We start from the raw sequence: 23,772 nt of genomic DNA, 5'->3' as shown, positions 1-23,772 counted from the left end.
TACCGGCTGCCGCCTGTGCCATTTCTGATTTTGCAACTTGGTGAAGAAGAAAAAAGCGAGAGAAGGGAGCTTGCTCGCTGGGGGGGGGTGGGGAGGGGGGGGAAGGAGAGCGTGGCCCCCCCAGGATCGGAGCGCGGGGGGAGCGGGCGAGGGGAGCAGGGGTGTTGGGGGGGGAGCCTGAGAGCCTGGGGGGGCTGCAAAAAGAGAGAAAGAAAACAGCAGGAACCACAACAAAACGCCAGCCGGGCGGGCGGGCGCGCAGCAGCAGCGGGGCGGCCGAGGCAGTAGCGGCGGCAGCGGCGGCGGCGGCGGCGGAGGCAGCGGCTGTTGCCCGGCTCGGGCTCGGCTCCCGCGACCCCGGGGCGCCGGGCGGGCCCCCCGCCCCCTCCCCCTCCCCCCTTCCCCTTCCCCTTCCCCTCCCAGCGCGCCCGCGCGCCCCGCGGCCCTCGGCGAGCAGCTCGGCTCCCCCCAGCGCTCCCCGGGCCCAAAGATATGGCAATGGTAGTTAGCAGCTGGCGAGATCCGCAGGACGACGTGGCCGGGGGCAACCCCGGCGGCCCCAACCCCGCAGCGCAGGCGGCCCGCGGCGGCGGCGGCGCCGGCGAGCAGCAGCAGCAGGCGGGCTCGGGCGCGCCGCACACGCCGCAGACCCCGGGCCAGCCCGGAGCGCCCGCCACCCCCGGCACGGCAGGGGACAAGGGCCAGGGACCGCCCGGCTCGGGCCAGAGCCAGCAGCACATCGAATGCGTGGTGTGCGGGGACAAGTCGAGCGGCAAGCACTACGGCCAGTTCACCTGCGAGGGCTGCAAAAGTTTCTTCAAGAGGAGCGTCCGCAGGAACTTAACTTACACATGCCGTGCCAACAGGAACTGTCCCATCGACCAGCACCACCGCAACCAGTGCCAATACTGCCGCCTCAAGAAGTGCCTCAAAGTGGGCATGAGGCGGGAAGGTGAATATTTATTCTGTGCTTCTCTCCCTGAGCTTCGCCCGCCTCCCCGGCCCTCTTTCTTTCTCTCTCGCGGGGGTGGCTGCTGTATGGGGCTGGGGTTCCTGCGGTCCCGGCCCGTCCCAGCTTCTCCTGTCCCCGCTACCTTCCTCCCCCGGCGTCTCCAGCCGCCCCCCCCCCACCCCAGCTCGCTGCCGCTGCCTCCCCCTCCCGGCCTGCGCTCCTCTCCCCGGCTCCTCCACCCCACCCTCTGCCTGCTCAGGATTTTGTCCCTGGGATCGTGAGCTGTGGCTTAAAATCCCCTCCCTCTGTCTTGGATGTGCTCGGTGCGTGTCTCTTTCCCGCGTGTGCGTGAGGATGCTTGGGGCTGGGCTGGCATGAACTTGGGGAGGGGTGCTTATTTCCCCCGGAAAACTCTGTTTCTGTGTTTTTTCATTCCACTTTCCCCTCCACCTCTTCATGCCCTTTATTTAAAATGGGGGAGGGCTGGAGACTGGAGTACTCTGAACCATAGATTCATTACTGCATCATCCTTTTGGAAGCTTAGCTTGGAAAAAGAGGAGTGAGATTTATTGCACTTGTAGGTCTAATTAGGGGGGAAGGGGGGCTTCTGGCCTGTTCACTGGTTCCCTCTCCTCTTCACCGAGCTGGGGCCGCCTCCTCCAGAGCTGTGGCCTTGTTTTCACCCCTCTACTTTCAAAGGAAAGTTTGTGACTGAACCGTGCTTTCATAGTTGTGTCATTTTTTTTTAAAGCATGATACTCGTTTTATTTCTTCACCAAACTCCACCCTCTGCTTAAATACTGCATACAAATTACAATTTACAGCGGCATTTACCGATCCTTCTGATTTGGCTATAATGCATAGACTGCAGCTGGCATGAGCTTCCACATCATTTAATCCCTGTGTTGTATGGCTTTGGTTTCTTTTAACACAACTTTTGATGTTGTATTTAGATATGCTTCATGTTCATGTGGCAAGAGATGCAGCACTTTTCTTATAAATATATCTAGCCATTTACAATTAAAGTTTATCTCCTGACAATCATTAAAGATGTCTTATAGTCAAATTAGTGATCCAGTCAATTTTGTAGAATGTAGATTACTCCTTCTTGTAACTGACTTTAAAATTATATTTTATATGCCACAAGAAAAGAAATTGAATTCCTTCAGATCTCAAGGAGCAGGCAAATATGACGACTTCATTTCTAGCTCCAGGGAGATTTTATAGGCATCTGAAAAACAAAAAACAAAACAAAGCAAAAAACTTTGAATTGTACTCTCATTTAATTGAAAAATAACTGCCAAGTTCAAAACTGTAATTAGAAAAAAGTATTCTAGTCATTATGTTTCAAGAGCTTAAATTGCACTGGGGCTTGCATTAAAATTAGAATCAATGCAAACTTAAGAAAATAGTGTATAACCTGAAGTAAGATAGCTACGTGTACATGGACATATCTATATTAATTTGCTGGGGGGGGAGAGTTCAGTAGCCCTAACTTTTCCTAAAGTTGTCTTTGTTTACATGGCAATTTAAAACGCTGGCACTGTTGAAGTAAAACATACACATTAAAAAAAAAAAAAACTTTGGTCAGCTTTAAGAACTCAAAGCATGCTTACGTTTTGCATTCAGATGGTTAATGAATCCAGTGTTTTTGCAGTTGCAAGCTCGTGCATTCACTGGGCAAAAGCTGGCTGCAGGTTGCAGTGGCACCGCGCAGGACAGACATTAATTATATTTTCCACTTTTTTCAATAATGTTTGGCTACTGTAAGTTCAACTTTTTTCTTGATTTTTTTTCAATTTTTTGTTGCTTTTAACAGTGAGAACCTTGTGTGGGGCGATGGGGAGGAGGGGATAGGGGAGGGGTGCAGGATACTTGTTTTCTCTTCAAAAGTTGTTAAGTGGTTAGTAGGGTATGTAACTTGTATCTATTTTAAGGATAATTCCGTAGCATTTTTAGAGAATATGGAAACATTTTGAGCAAAACCAGCTTGCTTGCAAATGAAGAGGCAGCTAGGCATTTGCCTAGAACCACCACCTTTCTCTGGTTTCGCCTGTTTTTGTTTTTGTTTTACCCTGATTTGGTTCCTTCTGGAGGGGTGAGTGGGATTTCATTAATCTGTGTGTGATTTGTTGGTGGTCGAGGGGCTGGGTGGCATTTTCTTGGCCATACCGGGCTGGGGGCCCGTAACTCAGGCCTAGTTCTGGCAGGGCTGGGGTGGCCAGGGGCGCAGGAGACGGCTGGGCATACCGAGCCGCGGAGCTGGAGGGCTTCACCCCAGATTGCCTCCGGGTATGGGCTGTGAGAGCGAGCGCCAAAGGAGATGCTCTGGGGCGCTTGTGGCTGCGGGAAGAACCTCCGCATTGTGTCGGGTGCGCTGCGGCACGGGATGTTCGCAAGCCCCCTGGATGCACATTGCCTCTTTTCTCTCTTTCTTTTCGTCAGCGGTTCAGCGAGGAAGAATGCCTCCAACTCAACCCAATCCAGGCCAGTACGCACTCACCAACGGGGACCCCCTCAACGGCCACTGCTACCTGTCCGGCTACATCTCGCTGCTGCTGCGCGCGGAGCCCTACCCCACGTCGCGCTACGGCAGCCAATGCATGCAGCCCAACAACATCATGGGCATCGAGAACATCTGCGAGCTGGCCGCGCGCCTGCTCTTCAGCGCCGTCGAGTGGGCCCGCAACATCCCCTTCTTCCCGGATCTGCAGATCACCGACCAGGTGTCCCTACTACGCCTGACCTGGAGCGAGCTGTTCGTGCTCAACGCAGCCCAGTGCTCCATGCCGCTGCACGTGGCGCCGCTGCTGGCCGCCGCCGGCCTGCACGCCTCGCCCATGTCCGCCGACCGCGTCGTGGCCTTCATGGACCACATCCGCATCTTCCAGGAGCAGGTGGAGAAGCTCAAGGCGTTGCACGTCGACTCGGCCGAGTACAGCTGCCTCAAAGCCATCGTGCTGTTCACGTCAGGTGAGGCTGCGGCCGCTGTGAGGGCAGGCCGCGCCGGGAGCGCCCGCAGGCCCCGCTCCGCTCGGGCCCGGCCTCCTGCGCCGCGCCGCTGCACCCGCCGCGGCCGGGCCCTCGCCGGACCTCCGGCCTGGCCGGGACCTGTGGCCCCCGCGCGGGGAAGCGGCCGGCGGCGCCGCTGCCATCTTTGGAGCGCCGCGGTGCGGGAGCTGAGGCGGCGCGGGCGCGGACGGCTAGGTGGCCCGGCCTGGCGGCCTGGAGCCCCGCGCGGGGCCGCGGCTGCGGCGGCGGCGGCGGCGGCGGCGGCGGCGGGCGCGTGGCTGGCGGGGGGTGGGGCGGGGAGGCGGTGCCGTGGATCCGTCTGGCTGCGCGTGTGTGCGGTGTGCATGTGTGTGCGATGTGCGTGTGCGTGTGTGCCGGAGCTCAGCGTTTCTGGGGGAGGAGAGGGAAGGAAGAGAACGTGGGAATGTGGCTTTCTCCTCTGTGTGGCACGCTCCCTGGCTGACTTTCCCGACACAGTGAGACACAGAGAGGGAGAAAGAGAGGAATACGGGCAAATAAATCATAAATAATCCCGCTTTATTGCATCCTGATTTTCCCTTATCGGAAACCATTCATGTTTGCAGTTGCTGAGGTTATTGAGGGTCGTAAAAAACGTATTCGATCTAATCAAGAAAGATGAAAAACAAAAGCAATACTGTAGAACCCGCAAGTATGGGAGGATTCCCGCCCCGGAGATAAATCTCATAGCCACGCAAAACGCACGAACATTGGAAATTTAACAGAGTGCCTTAAAAATATCAAATTAAATGTAGGCAGTGGTAACATGCATGTTAACAATTTCTCTTATGATAGATGGTTCAAATTAACTTCCAGGAAAATGCATTAATGTTGTCTTTGAAGGCTCTGGTCCGAGCCTCTGAGAACACTGCCCCCCTTTTATTATTGTAACCTGCAAGAGGGAAACATATAAACACCCAGGACAGCAGGTAATGGGGGGAAATAAAAACAAAGCCAGAAAGGACGCTGGTGGGGAACAGAGCTGCTCAAACTGGGTCTCGGGCCTTGCCCACTGTGAGTAGGGTTAGCTGCCGGTTTACCACCCTTATTGGCGCTATTGTTTTTAATTCCTCCATTCAGAGAACAAATAAACCATCCTAATAAATCTATCCTAGAGGCAGGACCTCCAAAGGCCAAATTAAAACCACTCTTGAGCAGAGATGGCAAAACCCCTTTCCCAAGGCCTCATTGAACAGTAAGCAGTGGTATAATCTATCAATATTTCCTGGCTTTCATGCGTGAAGAATCATATTTACATTGTATTAAAATGACTCTTAAATTTGCACAATATTGTAATGTAGCAAATGTAGTATTAATATCGATCTGAACAGCAGATAATTTATTTAGACAAGAGCATCTCATTTGTATGCAGGGTGGCCTGAGCTGTGGACTTGGACTGCCCCCCTTTTACTTTCAGTGCAAATGCAGGTCTGCTAGTGGGAGAGGGAGTTATTCTTTGCAAGAGGATAAAGTGCGAACCTTAAAACAAATGGAAGATTTATTGAATAGCCTCCTCGGTGTTTGAATGCATTTTATCTTAATAAGTCTTCTTGATGGAAACGTGTTTTTCAAAAGTGACAAAGAGCCTGGGAAGCAGCGACCCGGCTGCTTTAGCTCTGGCAGGCCTGGGGCCTGTCTGGCTCTCCACTACCCAGCTCTTTAGCCAAATTAATCAGGAAGCAAGCCAGTGTCGGGGAAGCTGGGGTTTTAAAATCTCATCCAGTGAGGTGTCTTGAAGCAGAAATGTGACTTGGAGCTGGACAGAGGTCTTCTCAAGAAAAGTCTCCCTCCCTTTTCCTTGTCCCCCCCCTAAGGTTCTTTGAACCCCCTTGACTTTTCTGATCTCCTGCCCTTTCCCAGAGAGAGGCAAGGACTGTGCAGGCTGTAAGGAAGACTGTGGAATTATTCATGCTTTCCTTTCAACTTTCCATCCTAAAATGTCCCTGTGAAAAGTGTTCCTTTAAAAAAAAAGTTTTCACAAAGATATTTCTTAAGCCAAATCTTCAAGGTGTAAGGGAGGCCGAGAAGTGAACAATAACATTATTTTGTTGGAAAAATTGCAAGAAGAATATCTGAAAGTGGAAATAGAGCTGTCAGTAGTAATTCACCCCCCTTATCCATACAACACATTTCTACTTTTGACTAAACTTGTTTTGATTGCTAGCCAGAAGGGAATTCATGGGAAGCCTTCTCAAAGTCATCCAACTTTTAAGCAAACTTTGAATGATGGAAAAGACAGTTTTAGACATATTGTCCAACGAGGTTTACTCCGGATAAGTATTTGAAGCTGGCACGGGGGTTCCCTGTGGTGGTTTTCACATTTGGCCTCCGGATGGTACGTTTAATCCTTAATATTCTGGACAGCATCCAAGGACTAGGTCATGACCTGAACTTACTTTTTTTAAAAAATTCATTAATTCATACACCTCAATATTCTCTCAGATAAATGAGACTTTCCCCGAAAGGAGCCTTCTAGTTAACATAAATACAAGAAATCCATTTTCAGCACAATAATAACTTTGATTTCTAGTTATGGCAGCTGATTACATCTATATTTCCTGAACACTAAACTCTTCTGAATGCACAACATGAAATACATTCTCTGCACTACAAAGGCTAAGCTGGGAGGGCCTGAGCGGTAATGGTTATTTATTTACATAATTTCTTTTCCAGATACTGTAGAAGAAATATTGAGGGTTCCCACATTGACACTACCATATACAAAGCGAGACATGGGTTTTGCACATTCTGCCTCCTTTTCTTATCTGGGTATAACTCATGGAGTGTAAATATGTACTGCATCACACCCCCTGCTCACCTAGTTTCGCTACCACAACCAGACAATTGATCGGAGAGCTCATACTGTCAGTCCACAGTTGGGGGAATTCTGTTGCAGAAATATCCAAAGTAGGAATGAATATCTAGAGTGGGAAGCCAAGCCCAAATTAAGGCTCCTGCCCGAGGGAGGCTACAGGGCTGGCCGGCTGGCACTTTGCAGCGGGGCCCAGCTACAGGCATTCTGCCTTCAGAGGAGGAAAGAACTCGATGCAGGCAACACAGGGCCCAGGCATGCCTTTCCTGGGCTTCTCTCCCTTGGAGTAGCCCAGCTGGGGGAAGGGTAGTGACCTTGCACCCTGGGGGCCCTAAGTGTAAATATCAGATAAATATTTTACAAACCTGAGGAGACTCCATATGGGTCTTTTAAAAAAAAAAAACCTGCTGGGGTATCAGTGGGTCCCTTTCATACTGCATTCTCTGAGGCTGAGAGGTATCCTGTGGCATAAGGGGCAGAGAATGCATGTCAAAGAAGATATATGTAAATAAGAGTCTGCATGGTGGTCATTCAGCAGGACGAGGTTAGGAAGCAAAGCCAAGGGCAGACCCTCAGGGTCCCCTCTCTAAGCATCGAAGCCCCAAACTGTTCCTGCCCTCATCCTGCTAACCATAAAATCTCACTGCCTTCCCAGGTCAGGCTAGTGTGACTGCACCCAAATGGCTGGCTAGAGTAATTAGACATCTGAGAGGAACCCAATCTGGATCTGGGGTCAAAGGAGACCTGCCTCAGAAGTTCCTGAATTATCACTAGTTTTATTTGTATTTTTGCTCAAGGCCATAGCCTTGTAGATGAAGGTGTTAGAATGCTTTACAAATCCCAGTTCTTGAAATAGAGACATAAAGCTCAGAAACTCAGCAGACCCAGGTTTCGCTTTGAATCATTTGCTGTGTCTTCTTAGGGTCACATTTATCCATTCACAATTATACAGTGTCCTTTTGGGGGCATTGCCATGCATGAATTTCTTTCCAGATCTATATATATTAGCAAACTCTGCCTTTGATCTCTAGTCGACCTCCTGACTGGCTAAGGGCTCCTCTGTGATCTTCCTGTTTTTAAAATATTTATTATGAATACAGGAAACAACATGGGTGTTTGAACCAAGAGAGGAAGCCTTCACTTCATTCCTCTGATTCCACCTTCCCCTCCATTTGCTTGCCTCTAGTTAGTTGATACAGTATAAACTGCTGTCTTGAAATATTTTTAGTAGACCAAGAAGAGCCCTTGGTTGACGTGAGATTAAACACACAGGTTTTGAGATGCTTCCTTGGGTACAGGTCCTGCCACAGGAAGCCTATATCCCCAAATCCCCCCTCAACTCCCCACCTCCCAGTTCTGAAGCAGAAACAGCAGCTGTCTCCGGTCCAGCTTTGTGTCTGATCGCTGAAGTTGTCTCCTTTCTGCAGCCTGGAGTAACTGAGCCATATTCCTTCTGATTATCATACAGCTTACAGAGATGGGACCAATTTTCAATTACGTGATCTAAGGCACAGATAGAAGTGTTCACCCTGGCTGAGGATTTGCTGCAGAGCTCTTGCTTGCATAGAGAGTGGATCGCAAATCCTCTATTGCCAAAGCAGGAGCTTGATCTGATGCCAGGCCCTGCCAGCCTATGATTTCTTACCCCCTCGCATGTGTCTATTCACTATACAATCTAGGTTCTCCTTGAGGTTTCTGCTTGGGGTCATTTAGGTTTGAGAGGGGGACTCCAAGAAGCATTTTAGAACTGCCTCCAGGCTGCATATTTAGTCAGGGCTCCTGAATACCCCAAAACCAGGGGCAGAAGGGGCAGAAATCCTCCCTTTAATGAGCACAACGGAAAAGATGCTCCCCTGAAGGTGGAGGACAGGTTGCTGTGTACAGCAAACATGGCTCCAGCATCGTACATTATTTAATCCAAAGGTGAAAGAGGAGAAACAAAGGGACTGGAGAGGTTGCTGCCTCTTCAAGTGTGTGCCTGTCTCTCCAGCTCCCCAGGCCTGGTGGGAGTTTGATTTGTTTGTATTTGTGTTGGGGGCCGGGGGAAGGAAATAGTGAAGAAGGAGTAGGGAGGCATGGCGGGGAGGATTTCTTTTCTTCTTCCTTCTATTTCTATTTTTTCCCCTTTGCTCCTTAAAAGAAAAAAAAAGTAAAATGAACGGCTTGCTGTTTGTGACTTTGCTGTCCGCTGACCTAACCGTGTGCCCCCTCCCCTTGTCTCTCCTTCCGGTGGCTGCTTGGGCAGATGCCTGTGGCCTGTCGGACGCCGCCCACATCGAGAGCCTGCAGGAGAAGTCGCAGTGCGCGCTGGAGGAGTACGTGAGGAGCCAGTACCCTAACCAGCCCAGCCGCTTCGGCAAACTGCTACTACGACTGCCCTCGCTGCGCACCGTATCCTCCTCGGTCATCGAGCAGCTCTTCTTCGTCCGTTTGGTAGGTAAAACCCCCATCGAAACTCTCATCCGCGATATGTTACTGTCTGGGAGCAGCTTCAACTGGCCTTACATGTCTATCCAGTGCTCCTAGACCTTGGGCGCTTCCCACCTGCCCCCACCCCCTAGAGACTCACAGGACCGGCGGGGGGCCGTGGACTCCAATGCCGCGGGGACACCAGGCGGCCGATGCAGGGTGCGGTGGGCCGGGCAGCGGGGAGGAGGGCCAGGGCGACAGGAGCAGCCCACCGTGCAGAAATGCAACCCGAGCTGCAAACCAGGAGAAAAAGAGACTCTTTTTAGTGTCAGATCTGTGGACACGTTGGAAAGGAAAGGAAAAAGACCTTGTGTCTGATGAGAAAAAGAAAAAAATTTGGAAGAGAGGACCATGAAAATTTTAATAAAACAGAAGGAGACTAACGGACCTTCCAGGATTTATTGTGGACAGATGTGGATATATTCTGTACAGAAAACAACACACATGGAAGTGGACCGAATCCTATGTAGAAACACACACACACGCACACACACACACATTGTTATTCATTTTGTAAAATACTAGTCTTTATTTTCATTTTTTTGTAAAATTTAAACATCGTATGCACATAAAAAAGAAACAAGAATTAGGGGAAAATAACATTTTCCAAATAATTATTAAAAAAATTGTCCTGTGTCTATGTATCTATATCTGTTTTGTATTTTTTTCTGGTTCCAAACCAGATTTCCTGTGATTCTATACTAATAATTTTTGATATAACCCTTTGCTTCTTATAATGAGTGCGATATATGTTGTCGAGGCTGTTCTTCAAGAATTAAAATTGAAGTGAAAATTTAAACAAAAAATAAAAGAATTTAGCAAAACCCACGTGTCTGGTTGCTTGACAGATGTCATCAGTGCAAGAGAACCCTCCAATTAATTTCCACTCTGATTATTATTAGAATGGCGGGGTGAGGGGGAAAACTTTTAAGGTCCATTACCAAGTTGGCTAGATTTATTTCCTAAAAGCAAGCAGCTGCTTTGGTTTTGTAAATGCGGAAGGCCAGGCTCTGCATGGGACAGAGTGGGGGGTGGGTGTCAGGGCACTTCGGTGCCGGCAGCAGCCATTGTGACCTTGTAGGTGGTGGGCAGCCAGCACGCAGCTGGCCAGGAGGCTGGAGCAGGCCCGGTCCCTCGGGGTTGAGTCTCTGCGCTGCCTGCTTCAGTATCTGCAGGTGGGAACTTGCCTGGCTGGAGAGGATGGAGCCCTGACAGTGGGGGGGTTCAGCATGGAGAGGGCCACTCTGACACCTCTGCGTCCCATCTGTGACTGGAGGGTCAGCCTCTTCCCAGCTCTGGGAGAGAAAGCTGGGGATTCAGCTGCGAGCCCTGGCTTTGCTCCTCCTGTGGTCCACTATATCTGGCTACAGTTTGCCCTTCACTCCAGACCCTGTCACAGGGGTTTCCCGGGAGGGCCCTCTAGCTCTGTGGGGCATCTGGAAGGGCCCCACTGTGGCACTTAGGAGTGTAGACCTGGAACCTGGGAGTCCAGCAGCTGGGCTGGAGCAGATTCTTTCCAGAAGCGGTGTGTGCGTCTTAGTGGCCCTTTCAGGGCAGCAACCTCCTGCTGAGGTCTCCCCTTTGGGGTGTGTGTGGGTCTGCTCTCTGCAACAGCTTTCGGAGCACGAATGTTTTATAGGATCCAAGTTGGCACTGTGAGAACACATATTGCCAAGGGAGCTTTTTCTTAACATATTAATAAAGCCAGGTCTTTTAAAATAACACCTCTTCCCTCACCTTCTCTCCCAGCCCCAAACAGGCACGGATGAGGCAAGAGCTTTACTTTCTGAAGTCAGTGGCAAAGTTTTGCTCTCAATTTGCTGTCTACAAGTCTCCAGGTGGCCTCACCCCTTTAAAAATGCATGAACAAGCTCCAATCCACCTAAGGTTTTAATATTCTGGGGGCAGAGCAGCCCGGCAATGCCACCGCTTTCTGTGAAGAAGACCCTGCAGGTCCGCCTGGGGACCGGCCCGAGCCCTAGGGCAGCTAGACGGATAGGATATGTGGGGTGTGGAGCCCCTGGGGCCCTCCTCCCTTCCAGCAGGTCCCACCCGGCCCTGGGCCTCACCCTTGCACCACACCCAGGGGCAATGGTTTTGGGTCTAGGCTGACTTCTTTGCAGGTTGTGCACCCAAGGCAGGAGGATCGTGGGAAGAACTCGTATTTAACCACTGACCGCCCCCCGGGAAGTCTCAGGGAGCCTTCCCGGGAGTGGGGGGATTAGGGTGGGCTGGGCTGCTGCGGGGGGCTGCTGAAGGGAGCCGAGCTGCCTCCAAGCACTCACCGATCTTTCCTACCTTTCTTGAAATGAGATGTAAATATATTCATTACGGTGTGATCCCTCTGATGAAAACAGATAAACATTTTCGTAGGTCAGAAACGTATTTTTCAATTAATTTCAATATGGAGGCCCAAGCGTAAGGCACCCAAAGTGGGATTGGCCAGGAAGCTGAGGCCCAGGGTGTAGGAAGCACTTGTTCCAGGGCTCAGAGTTGACAGTGCTAACTTGTCTCTTGCTCAACAGCCTACAGCCTGGGGAATCCCAGTGACCTTTCTAAGCCTGGGCCTAAGCTGGAGGGGTGGGGGTGGGGGGTGACCAGCACAGCATAGGAAGAAAAGCAGGCCTTCCTGTGGCCTCACAGACTCCCTCACAGGTTTGGTCTAGGAACCAGGAGGCCCTGGGGATGAGCAAGAGATGCCCAGAGGCCATTTCTGGGATCTGCGGGCTGTGGGTTTCTCCTCCGCTGTCTCCTTGGTGGCTGGGGTAGTCCCCGCCTGCATTAAACACAGAGAGACAGCCATCTTCAGAGCTCTCTGTGCGTCTCAGCCAGAGAGATGGAGCCTTCCCAGGGGCCATGTGGACGCCCCTGCAGAGCAGGACAGGCTGTCCGCAGCCCGAGGCTTTCCATTCTCAGAGCGCGCAGTTGGGCCCCATGAATCTGCTCGGGCTAAGGGAAGGTTTACGAACTGAGACAGGCATCTAAGCCACTGGGTGAAGCTTCCGACAAACAGGAAGCATCGTCTCCGCTCCCGGCCATCTAAAATCTCCTTGGCCGGGCTGACCAGTGGCCATGGCGGGGGAGCTAAGGGCCGAGCGGCCCGGGGGCCCCTCGCAGTGTGGAGCAACAGCCCACTAGAGGCCGGGGTGCCCCCTCAGGATCCTGTGCCACCTCAGACCCTTGGAGCCGCTGGGCAGAAGGCCACGAGGAGCAGGTGGGAGTCTCCTCTGCCTGGGTGGCTGCCCGGAGGCCCCTGAGCACTGAGCCACCTTAGAGCCAAGCGCCAGGGGGAGCCCTGGAACCCAGGTGTGAGGCCGCAGGCAGGTGTAGCCCAGAAAGTCCGCTGGAGGACTCAGGAGAGTGGGGCTGGGTGAACTGGGTGGGGTAGAACCGACGGGCACTCCCAGGGTCAGAGGAAACCCATGTTAACAGTTGGAGAGTGTCCCACACAAGGTGACTTCCCTCTGGAAATTACTGTGACATATGAAAGTCAAACGTTGAGAATTTTGGGGGCTTTGAAGTCGGTTTAAACTACTTTAGCCACAAACGTTGCTGAAAGCACCAAAAAAGTCTGTCTTGGGACTTGCTCTCCTCCGGCAATTTCTAGGGACTATAGCTGCGCCTCATCTGCCGCGGAGGGACAAGGACTGGCGCAAAGGACTTAAAATATGACCTTTGCCGCGACATGCACATCCCAACCTGCGGCCAGGCCTGGCGGAAGCCCGGGGGTGGGGATCGGCCTCCCTCCCGGCCACCAGGACCACCTTGGCTTCCGGAACTCTGCACCTCGGTCGGTTCAGGCGCTTGGTCTCTGGCAGCCGCAAAGGGTCTCCGTCCGCTCCTGGAAGCCCCTCCGCCCAACTTTGCGCTCAGGGGCGCTGGGGATCTGGAGGCCCCTGCACCCAAGCCTACCTGAGCCCGTCTGCTTGGAGTGTGCAAAAGTTTATTTTTAAAAAATCCTGCTTCTCCTCCTCCGCTCGTAGGCAGTCCTTGTATCTCCTACAGCGGCAGAATCACCTCGTAAGCTCCTCGATTCCTCAGAACAAATCACCTGAATGTCTCTGCAATGGGAAACCGTAAAGCAGCGTGGGGAGGGGATTCAGGGAAACACAAGTGGGAACTAATAAAACTCTTGTTAGAGGGCCTGCTCAGGATTCGTGGCGTCACTGGGCCTTTTACTTGGAAAGCCAAAGAGTTGTATTCCTAAATGAGTTAAAGACCCATTTACCTCTGTCGTGTTCTATTCATCAAGCCACAAGTTGAGAGTTCCTAACATGAAACTATTTGTTTGCTTACACAACCAGCTGGGCGCAATTTCACGTCTGAGATATCTATCTGAAAGCGCCTCTCATTTATTATCTCTCCTTGTCAGCGAATCCATTTTCCAGCTCTCCCTCCCCCCGCCTTTGGACTTTATTTATTTATTTATGGTGGGACTTCTTTGCCTGGGAGAACCTGGGTCTGGAAGGCTCCCAGGGGAGCGGCCGCTCCCTACGCGGTTTCCGCTGCGCCCAGGGCGCGTGGACCAGGGGCCGGTGGAGACGAGCTCGCCGCCACCGCTGACCCCCGGCGGCCGGCAGGCCAGGGTGTGGGGCGGGCAGCGGGCGGGCCCGGCCGGATACAGCTGAGCTGCCTTTCTCCCTAGATGTCCTCCGTGCTAGCTCTCCCAGAGTAAGCCACAACCACCTGTGCGAGGAGGGGGTGGGAGGAGGCCGGGAGGGGAGCTCAGGAGCCTCTCCCCGAGTTAGGGGGCCGAGATATGAATTTGAGAGATGCTTTCACAAAGCCTCACCTAGTCCCGCGGGGCCAATCTCTTCTCCTGGGCCGGAGCGCAGAGTGAGTAACCAAGATGTAAATAGTTGTGTGATGGGTTGGGGGAGGGGGCAGCGCATTTATTGTGTGCGCTGAGGGGAGAAGGCTGCACGTGGTTTCAATTTTGAAGCACAAAGAAATAACGTGCAATGCAGAAAATAGGTTTATGAATGTAATTGAGAGGAAAGAAAACAATTAACACGGTGCAAGGTTGCACACTCGATTGGCCACCCCTCGCCTTCTCTTCCACCCCAATTTTGAGAAATCCGGATCATGTGAATAGAGTAGGTCTAGGCAGTTGGATCGGGCTGACAAGGGAACCCCTGATGGAGGTCACAGTGATGGGTGGATAATGTGTCTATCCATCTCCTAGTCTGCTAAGGCCTCCTCCAACCAAGCTGATAGAAAGAGATCAAATCCCCCCCAGTCCAACGTATAAAATAGCCTCAGTTGTAAAGATGGAAAGGAGAAGGGGTGTCTGTAAGGGAGGGGAGGGAAAAAAGAGAGCGAGGGATTTCTTTAAGAGAGACCAGGCTGGTCTCCGCAAGCTATCCTATTGTGTTGATTTAGGAAGACATTTGCTGTATATAACGCTTAAGGCTGAAAATATCATTGCGCAGCCAGATAAATAAAGCGTTGGCCCAACGGTGGGGTCAGCGATCGATCTCTGGGCTCAGAGGAAAAAGGAGAGAGGCAGGGTCATGCGCAAGCCTCTGTCTGTGTGCTTGTCAGTCGGCATGCATGAGCCTGAGTGTGTGTGAACGTCAGGGTGTACGAGAGAGAACCGAGTCTTCAGCTGGCCAAGAGGCTCATTAGCATTCCTAACCCATGGACCTGCACTGACAACTAACAGAGATATCCCGCTCACCACCAGGCCTCCTCTCCTTTTGTCTTCAGATCTGGAGGAGAAAAAGATTTCTCGGTGGAAGCTGAAGCCTGAACTTCCATGTGGTTGTTGGAGATTCTGGGTATAAGAAAAAAAAAAAAAAAAAAAAGGACGTGCCAGGATCTCGCCTGATCTTTTACTCTGCTTTTAAAAACTTCCCTCCTAAAAAAAGAAACTTTTTTTGCTTTTCTCTCTCAAAGTGTAATATGCTTGTTGAAACTCCAAGCTTAAATGAGACAGAAAATCCTCTGAAAATATTTTGCCTTTTCTCCTTGTTGACACGCAGAGAGGTGGATGTTTATATGTTTGGCTCACATACACATGTAAAGCCGGTACTTTTAGTTAAGGATTTCTAGAATATAGCAACCAGGGGTTGTTTGAGCTTTTTGTTTCTCTTCTTTCTTTGCCTTGCTTTTGTTTTTTGTTACGATAAAATTCCTTTTTATTTTTCATAATAAATGCCCTGCTTCTTACTTTATCAGTCTGTTGTTTAAATAAACTACAACTTTCAAAATTAAAGGCTCTAGTTTTGTATTAACCATCAGAAATAAGCAGTTTTAGAGACCTCCACTATTGTAAGAAACATTTAAAAATAATATTCATTCATGCAGTTTTAATCACCTTACACCTATCTGGGGGAAAATGTCTTTTCACCATATCTTACAGGGATAAATATGTATCCACTTTGCTCTCCTAGATCCTGTGCCTTGATCGCCATCAAACGAGGCAGATAGTTTTACACTGGAGTGTACAAATTATCCCATGTTGACAGATGTTTGTCACTTAGTAACTTCTTTCCAAGTTTTTCCCCCTCCCCTAAGCCTTCTTTCTAGCTTGCTTTGTTGTTTTAAAATATGCATGTCTCTCACTGGAATGCCAGTCACGAGTGCAAACTTTGTGTCCAACCTCCCACATGAAATGATCCTTTTAGAGGGAACTCGATATGTCTCAATCTGCACTTAACTCAAAGCCTCTGAGTACGGGCCACTCACTCACTGGTCCTGGCTCCTAAATAACTCAACAGAAACGAGTTTCCAACTAAAAATCCCCTCGAATGTCTCCCAGGGAAGAAATATAGCTCCTATAATTAAAGGAGGCAACGGCCAGAGGGGGAATGCAGCCGGCAGCCAAAAAAAAAAAAGTAAGAGTTTTATTTATTTGCTGATTGAACTTGTGTTGTCATGACCAGCAGGTTTATCCACACTGGAAGTGCTGGAGGTTTGTACTGTGTGTGCACAAGAGGGAGTGGTGGAGAGGACGGGGAAGGGGAAGGATGACATGGAATAAGAAGAATGAAAGTGAGAAGGACAACTTTGGGAAAGAGAATATGATCTGTGGGACAATGTAGGGAAATTTCTTTGCACAGGATTTGAGTAAAAACTTTTAGTGAGGAATATGGGAGGGGGGGGATGCTCAGAGGAGATGAAGGGGTAATTATAGTAAATTCTTGAATGCAGGGTATCATCAGGAAAAGGAGGACTCTTAACTGTTTTCCCTAGAAAAGTAATGTGACAGCAGGAAAATTATTAGCTGTGCTGTGTGTGGCAGTTTGGGTATGTGGGGGGTGGAATTATGAAGAGAGGAACCAGAGGGAAGGGAAGAAGTTCCAGGACTCCAAGCAGAAGTGTCAGGGAACCAGAAGCCCTCCACCCCCCTTGGCAAAAGTTGCCTAGTAGGTGTGGATGTGAAATCTTCTCTAGAAGACATCATCTTTGCATCTTATTTTAATTAGTTTCATCTATTTGAGCTGATTCTGGCATTAGAATCGCTTACAGGATGATTCAGCTCATGAGATGAAGAACATCTCGCAATCTCTTCTACCACCCCCCAAAAGCTTCAAAACAGAAGGACTACTCAGGCTGGGCAGCTCATTTCTATTAAAAAGGCAAAACTTTAGCACTGATGAAAAACAGATGAATTTTTTCTCCCTCTCTCTGAAACAGTTACTCTCTTTTACTGATGTGAAGTGACGTCAGCAATGCCTGTCCTATCCCCTTGGAGAGAAGGGAGAGAGGAGGAGGGGATGGAAGGAGGGAGCTGGGAGAAAGAGCTAGAGAAAAAGAGAGAAAGCAAACCGGGGGGAAGAGGGGAAAGGGACAGGGGTGGGAAGGAGAGAATGGGAAGGAATATTCTACACTTTGGGGCCAAAATTCCACAAACTGTGGGCAAAACAATGCTTTAGAAGCCGGTGATTGATAGGACACCTTTCTCTACTCTCCCTCGATCTGCATATTCTAACATATGGAAAGCTTACAGGCCCTGTGCACTTATAGAAGCCGATAATGCATTAGCTCTCAGCAATATTTACAGCACCACTTTTAATACACACCAGATGGTTCGCGACTGTGCGGCCTCAGCCAGCTTGCTCCTCGATTTCACTCGGCGGCACTTTGTTGCAATTACGCTCCACGCTGAGACCAATTTTATTGGTGACCTATTTTTCATATTTGCAGCATTTTATGTTAAAAACCTCGTCTCTGGCCTTTTTGTAAAGGGCAGCGCTCAGGAAGGGAGAGCTTAGGAGGACGGCGGGGCTGTCTAGGTGGATATTAATATTTATCATGATGTTACATACCTCGGGTTTAAGTGAGTAAACCGGATAGACATAAGTACTCGGGTCATTATGTTTGTTCACTCACCCCCTGTTTGCCAGACCCCCACGGACTGTCTACACGGCGCGCTCGCTTCAGAGTCAATACATCCGACCATAAATATTGTATTCCATTAATTATCACGCCACTGGCTTAGCCTGGGCGCCGGCGTCCTCGAGCGACGCAGGGCAAATGAGGACGCTTCCTGAGCAGATTTCTAGGCTGGGAACCCCGCTGAAATTTCCGCAGTGCCTGGGAATTCCTAGAGCCCGAGCGCCCGGCTCAACTCGGGCTGGGCCTGGGGCCGGCTGGCGGGGGAGGGGGTGAGGCGGGCGGATGCCTGACGCCGCCAGGAGCGCTCAGTACCTGTTATCTTGCCACGCAGAAGGCCACAGGGAGAATCCCATTTGGCACGCCGGGAAAGGCTTTCAACTTTATCTCCCGTCATGTAAATATCCCCGAGTGCCCGACTGAGGGACTTTGTTTTGCATCGAACAATATAAATATCCTCTTTGCTGCAACGCAGGTGTGCGCTTCCTACCCGAACTCTTTTTTTTTTTTTTTTCCCTTCCTCGTTTATAGTACCTCTTTATACCCCCATCCCCTGGTTAAAAAAAAAAAAAAAATCACAGATGTTTACTTTATTGATATAACCTATACCATGGTTAGGCTGAGGAAAATATGCCTCAACTAACAGTCATTTAGCAAATAATAGAGGCGTTCTGGATGCTTTCCAACGTTACACATGTAGTTGGTCATAAAATGATACGTGAAAAAATTAACATCTGCTTTCCTAAAATAAAGTGTGCCAAGTAGCTTTTTATGAATGCTTTCCTCATTTTAAAAAGAAATATGGAGAGATAAACTGGCACCCAGATGTATAGCATATTTATAATGGCTTTAGGATTTAAAGGTAGAGTATTCATTGCACAAGCCATTTAAAAACTGACGGTTTAAAAGCTCCTTAACCCCAGACATCTTCGAATCCTTAAGAGTCTTCCAAATTGTATTATTTAAAGAGGAATTTACTGTAATTTAATTGTGTATCAAGGCAGAACTACGTGCAAGTCGGGGCACTGCGGCCTGAGCTCAACAGAAATTCCAACTCGCCTTTTATTTACCTAATTTCTCAGCAAGGTTCCCAGGCCCTTAAGAAGGCAGAGCTGGAAAGTTTAGTTGGGCTCTTTTTTGTTGTTGTTTAATTCCACTATTAGGAAATGAGGCCTACCTTTGAATTATTTCATTAGGATTTGGCCTTTTGGGGGAAGGGGTGGGAACCATAATCATTAGTGGCTTTTTATTATTTCTACAATAAATGGCTAGATTCTTTGTTGAATAAGCTGCTTGAATGTTTTGCAGATGTTCCACTTAGACCAAATCTGACCCCCTATTTCCTCCCAAATAAGTCGCATAAACTCTCCCTCCACTGCCTTTACTCGAGAGCATGCTCCCCCCACCCTGGCAAGTTTATAAGTGTCGAGCATATTCTTATGAAATTTCCACCTAACTGCACACACACACACACACACACACACAAATACATTTACACACACACACACACACACTCCCACCCACTGAGCCTCTGAGCGTGGCAGAGGGTAAGAGAAGAGAAAAAAAGACGAGAAACTGGTGAGGCGGAATGGAAAGGAGGAGGGAAGTCGGCGCAGTGGTTACACTCCTATGAGGAGTGCGCCCTCCCTGGGCCCCTCACCCCCCTTTGTGCCTTGGGTTTGAAACATGGGGGGTGGCCCAGGTCCGTTTCCCCCAAAGTGCCGGGAATCTCGATTTGCCCAGCGTTTGGGGCGTCCGCTCAAGGTGTTTCGGGCCCGTCCCAGCGGGCTGAGGCCGAGCCGGGCCAGCCCGGCGGTCATCCCGGAGCATCCCTTCCGCGGCACCGCCCAGCCGCCGCAGCCGCGCGTGGGCACCGAGGCCGAACAAAGGGCTCCGTGGGGCGCGGGGCGCGGGCACGTGACAGGCCCGGGCGCCGCGTCGCGAGCCCCCGCTGGGAGGGGCGGCCGACCCGGGGGTGCCGGGTAGCTTCCCGACATAAAAAGCGCTGCGGGCCTCGCGCTGGCTGCGCCGGGCCGCGCGCCGCCGGGATGAGAAGTACTTGTCTGGCTCCGCGTTGGAGAAGCCGCACGTCTCATCTCTCCGCTCTTGCTTGAAAAGCACTCGGAAGAAACTGTGTGCGCGGGGAGGGCCGCGGGGTGGGCAGGGGCCAGGCTGCGAGGCTGAGGGGGACCGGCCTGGGGGTGGATGGGAAGGAGGTGGAAGAAGTAGCTCCTTTCTGAGTGACAGGACTCCTTTTCAAAGAGCAAACGGGGAGGGGCGGGTGGGGAGAAGCTCCGCGTACGCACAGGAGAATTTTCAAGGTTTCGAAGTCACTCCCCCTCCCCTCCCTTTAAAGACAGAGATCTCTCCTTTTTCTCTTCTTTTCTTTCCTTTCTTTTTTCTTTTTTCTTTTTAAGGTAGGAAGTGCGTGTGCCAACGTGTCTTGGTGTATTTCAGGAGAAAGAATGATGCATTAAACTTTAAAAAATCTTCTTGAGTTGGTAAAAATTATTGAAAACATTTTAACATGTTTTTGTGGACTCACTGACCAGAGTGGATAAGTCAAGCTCTCGGACAGAGGTCTTTAGTCAAAGATGATATGTTTGTTAGGGAAAGAAAGTTTCCCCTCACCCCAATAACAAAACCTATCACAGATTTACTTCTTACTAGAAAAGAGTGTGTCCTTTTTTGAACACCTCTAAGGTGTCAGATGCCTCTGAGAAATCAGGTTGGGTGAGTAAAACTCATCACACACGCGCCGATTTTTAAAGCCTGCCTGGATTTATAACTTAACCTTAGAAACACGTTTATTATCTCCATTCTCAACCTCAGGTTTAAGAAAAAAGTAGTGTTGGAGGACCATACCTTATAGAGGAGAAAAGCTTCTTTTAAAAAAAAGATTTAAACCCACAGTACCAGTTGTTTGTTGTTGTTATCATGATTATGATGGTTATTATGTCATCCCTCCTTTTTGCACTTGATCTGATGAGAGAACTTTTTAAAAGAGTGTGAAATGAAGGACACAAAGACAGTATATCAATGAAAAGAAGAAAGTGGCCCTTTTAATGAGAACTAAAGAAAACCCAAATGTAGATGAAGTGTACCGTAAAAGCTGCTTCAAAGTCCATCTTAATTCCCTTGGGCTCAGTCATCACAAACATGTGGTAATTGGGAGTCCTGCATGGAGGTAAGACAGCCATGGGCTGGGGATCGTGCAGATGCACCTCCCTGCCCTCTAGTTCCAAATACATTTTAACCAAGAACTTGGAGACCTTACAGAACCCAGGTTTGGCTACTTAACTTTCAAATGCTCTATGCCCATTAAAGTAATTTTTTCCTTCTTGAGTAACTGTGCTCACGAAGGGAGCTTCATCCTCCACCCCATCTCACCCCTCAGCAGGTTGGAATATGCTGGGCCATATTCTAGGTTTTGACTATTATTTTGTGATCAGCTCTGTTTAATTTTCTATTTATTTTCAGACCTCAGCCTTTCTGGATCACAAAAGTCCCCACAAGCAACACAGCAATAAATCTGAACAAAAATAAGACAGATTTCCTCATCGATGTGTAATAAAGTTAAAGGACATTGTTTTGTCAGACAAGCGCTAAGTAGAAAATAAATCTCAGAGTCTGGGGAAACAAAACGGAGCGCTGCTGGCATGTGTGTAAATTTACTTTTAAAAGCAATAAATCAATGTTAAATTAAGCAGCTGGGTACCCTGTCTAGGAGAAGGTTCCGTGTTTAAGAAAACCTTGATGGGAGAAATGTGCTATTTAATCAGACACCAATAACAAAAAAAGTTAAATTTTTATTGTGATCCAAGGCAAGACTGGCCTGGGAATGTCTCTGAACTTCAGAGAGGAAGAGGGGAAGAAGAGGCAGTGTGAACTGTATCTACAGTTTCTATCTTCAGATCTTGACATATGTTTTCAGGCATAAGGAGACGAGGAGGTTTCATAGAAATGTTTTAGATGTTTTGTAAATTGTAGCTTAAGCTCCTCATTGGCTTAGGTTTGTTGGGTGGGATATGATCTTTGTGGGATTTTTCCTCCTGTAACTGCTATAACCTGTGGAGATGTTTTACTGAACATGTGGGGCATATTCTTATCTAACACTTCCTTGATTCTCAATGTGATTGTTTTGCACAGTAAATAGCAGAGTAGAAAATAAAGAGAATTGTTATTTCATATCTATTATGTCTTGCTTTTTTTCACTGAGAAGCAAACCTGAGATTGGAGTAGCAGTTAAAAATCAACTGGAATATTTTAATATTCATTTTTCTAAGTTTTTTGTTTGTTTGTTTGGTTGGTTTATTTTCACAAAACACTTAATTGGGAAAATTTGTATGTGTGGGGTTGGAGCAGGGGACAGAACAATAGAAAACCCAAGCTCTGGCTCCGCATTCTAAGAACAATGTGAATCGATGAGTTATTATAAAGACAATATTCAATAGCAGCAGATTAGGAGTAGTTTAAGGCTAACATGTACATACACGGATTCCCCCGCCACCAATCTTAAAATGAAATTCCAGGAAGAATCAACAGAAGTACTTTAGAAAGCAGACATGAGATGAACCCCTTAGTCTTTTGCATTCAGATCAGCTAGTTTAAAAGAAAAATATGGGATTCTTGCCTATACAGAAACCAGCAAACTGTTCTTTACTTTCTTCATATCACAATCTCAGAAGCTGTGTTTTGTTAGCCAAGTTCCACAGAATATTCATATAATTAGGGAACATCATTCAAACCTAAAAGATGGGGAAAGTGCTGCTTTCTCCCTCAAGCTACAAACTAACAGGGATATTTGGCAGCATCTTGGCTACCTTTGACTTTTCTTCAGCCAAAGGAAATATCAAAGACCCGGTTGCCTGGAGAAGAATAAAGTTATGTTATTTATATTTTGAAGGCTGCATTCAGTTTCCATGACCGGTCGTGGCTTGTTAAGGAAATCTGTGTTTTATGCCACTCAGAGATGGCTCGAATTGCGTGTCAGGAGACGTCTGGGCAGCCTTGTAAACTCAGAATGACTTCTCAAATCCTGCTAGGATTTCCCAGCGATGTGCTTTCCTGTGTGCTGAACCCCTGGGAGTCATGTCAGCCCAAGGTGAGCCTTTCAGGCACTGCTCTTGGTCCCCATCTGGAGAGGAAGGTGCAGAATTAGTTAGATGCTGCGCTGGTTTTGGAGGTGGGGATGGGGGGAACGGAAAGGCCGCTTGTTCTAATTAAAGACAATAAGCAACGCTGTGAGGAGCTGTCCTTTAGCCTTAGCCTGAGGCAGAAAGGGTCTGTCTCACCTCAGTAGTTAAGTCTGTTTGAGCTGGCTTGTGGGGCGAAGAGCAGAAACCTGCAGGTAGCGTTGGGCTCAGGTGAGACTGGGCCAGTGGTTAAGTCGCAGCGAGTGCATCTTTACCTCCCAATTCCCTAGTCGCTCTGTGCTCTGCGCTTGACTTTGATTCTAACTTTGCTTGCTAGATGGCGCTCGGTGTCTCAGGACCTTCCATTTCAGAATTAAAGCGGCTTTTTAGTTAGCACCGTTGTTCTCAACTAGTTGTGGGCATTTGATTAACACAGTGCTGGTAATGTTATTACTGCCCTTGTTTTTGTCACCCTTGTTCACTTTTTGATTAAGGTAGCGCCCAGGTGGGAGCTGCCCACCTTAATCCGTATAATAATAAAATTGAGTGAAACTCTGCACCTGAATTTAGGGTACATTTATGGCTCAATTATCCGTTCTGATGCATATCAAAAAGCACTTCTGTAACTTTTCCTCCAGTAATCTGATTGAGGTTTTCAGGAAGAAGATAAATCAGCAGGTCCAGATGGTTATTTGCCGTCCTTGAGGTTTACCACCAAGAGCTCACCTCCCGCTCCCACTACTATTACCTATTTCCATTTCAAGATGAGTTAAGCTAATCTTAGGGAACTTATTACTTTCATTTATCATTATGGCATGCCACTCATTGACTTTAAAGTATTATAATTTGTTTAAAGCCCAAATAACTACAATTCATGTCCACAAAGAAATGTGTTTTAATATTAGTAATAAAGGCTACCATAAAGCTTGTGAAGGGCTATTTGTGGATTCTAATGTATATTTATTTTAATCACTAGGTGATTCTTCTCAGATATTCAAAACACTTTTAAAAAATACTTCTTTGTGTTGAAGCAC

General features: G+C 48.8%; 1 protein-coding gene across 2 annotated transcripts; it reads left to right on the top strand.

The window, feature by feature from the left end:
- The first annotated feature begins 490 nt into the window (after window positions 1-490).
- NR2F1 (nuclear receptor subfamily 2 group F member 1) lies at window positions 491-10,085 on the top strand. Of its 2 annotated transcripts, none has more exons than XM_060009159.1 (3): window positions 491-952; window positions 3,398-3,925; window positions 9,040-10,085. In XM_060009159.1, the coding sequence occupies exons 1-3, from the start codon at window positions 493-495 to the stop codon at window positions 9,318-9,320; spliced, it is 1,269 nt and encodes a 422-aa protein (XP_059865142.1). In that variant the 5' UTR covers window positions 491-492; the 3' UTR covers window positions 9,321-10,085. The 2 variants fall into 2 exon arrangements, with proteins under 2 accessions (XP_059865142.1, XP_059865143.1); XM_060009160.1 differs by lacking the exon at window positions 491-952 and adding an exon at window positions 1,229-1,275.
- The last annotated feature ends 13,687 nt before the right edge of the window (window positions 10,086-23,772 follow it).

The sequence above is a fragment of the Delphinus delphis genome, chromosome 3 (assembly GCF_949987515.2).
Source record: "Delphinus delphis chromosome 3, mDelDel1.2, whole genome shotgun sequence".
NCBI classification, from domain to species: Eukaryota; Metazoa; Chordata; class Mammalia; order Artiodactyla; family Delphinidae; genus Delphinus; species Delphinus delphis.
The sequence above is the reverse complement of the archived record's forward strand: the minus strand, read 5'-3'. Positions and strand labels throughout refer to the sequence as shown.

Bases quoted from the DNA above. Each gene is read 5' to 3' on its own strand.
- NR2F1 (XM_060009159.1), top strand. From the start codon at position 493: ATGGCAATGGTAGTTAGCAGCTGGCGAGATCCGCAGGACGACGTGGCC. The intron at 953-3,397 runs GTGAATATTTAT...TCTTTTCGTCAG, and splicing joins AGTGGGCATGAGGCGGGAAG to CGGTTCAGCGAGGAAGAATG. The intron at 3,926-9,039 runs GTGAGGCTGCGG...CTGCTTGGGCAG, and splicing joins CATCGTGCTGTTCACGTCAG to ATGCCTGTGGCCTGTCGGAC.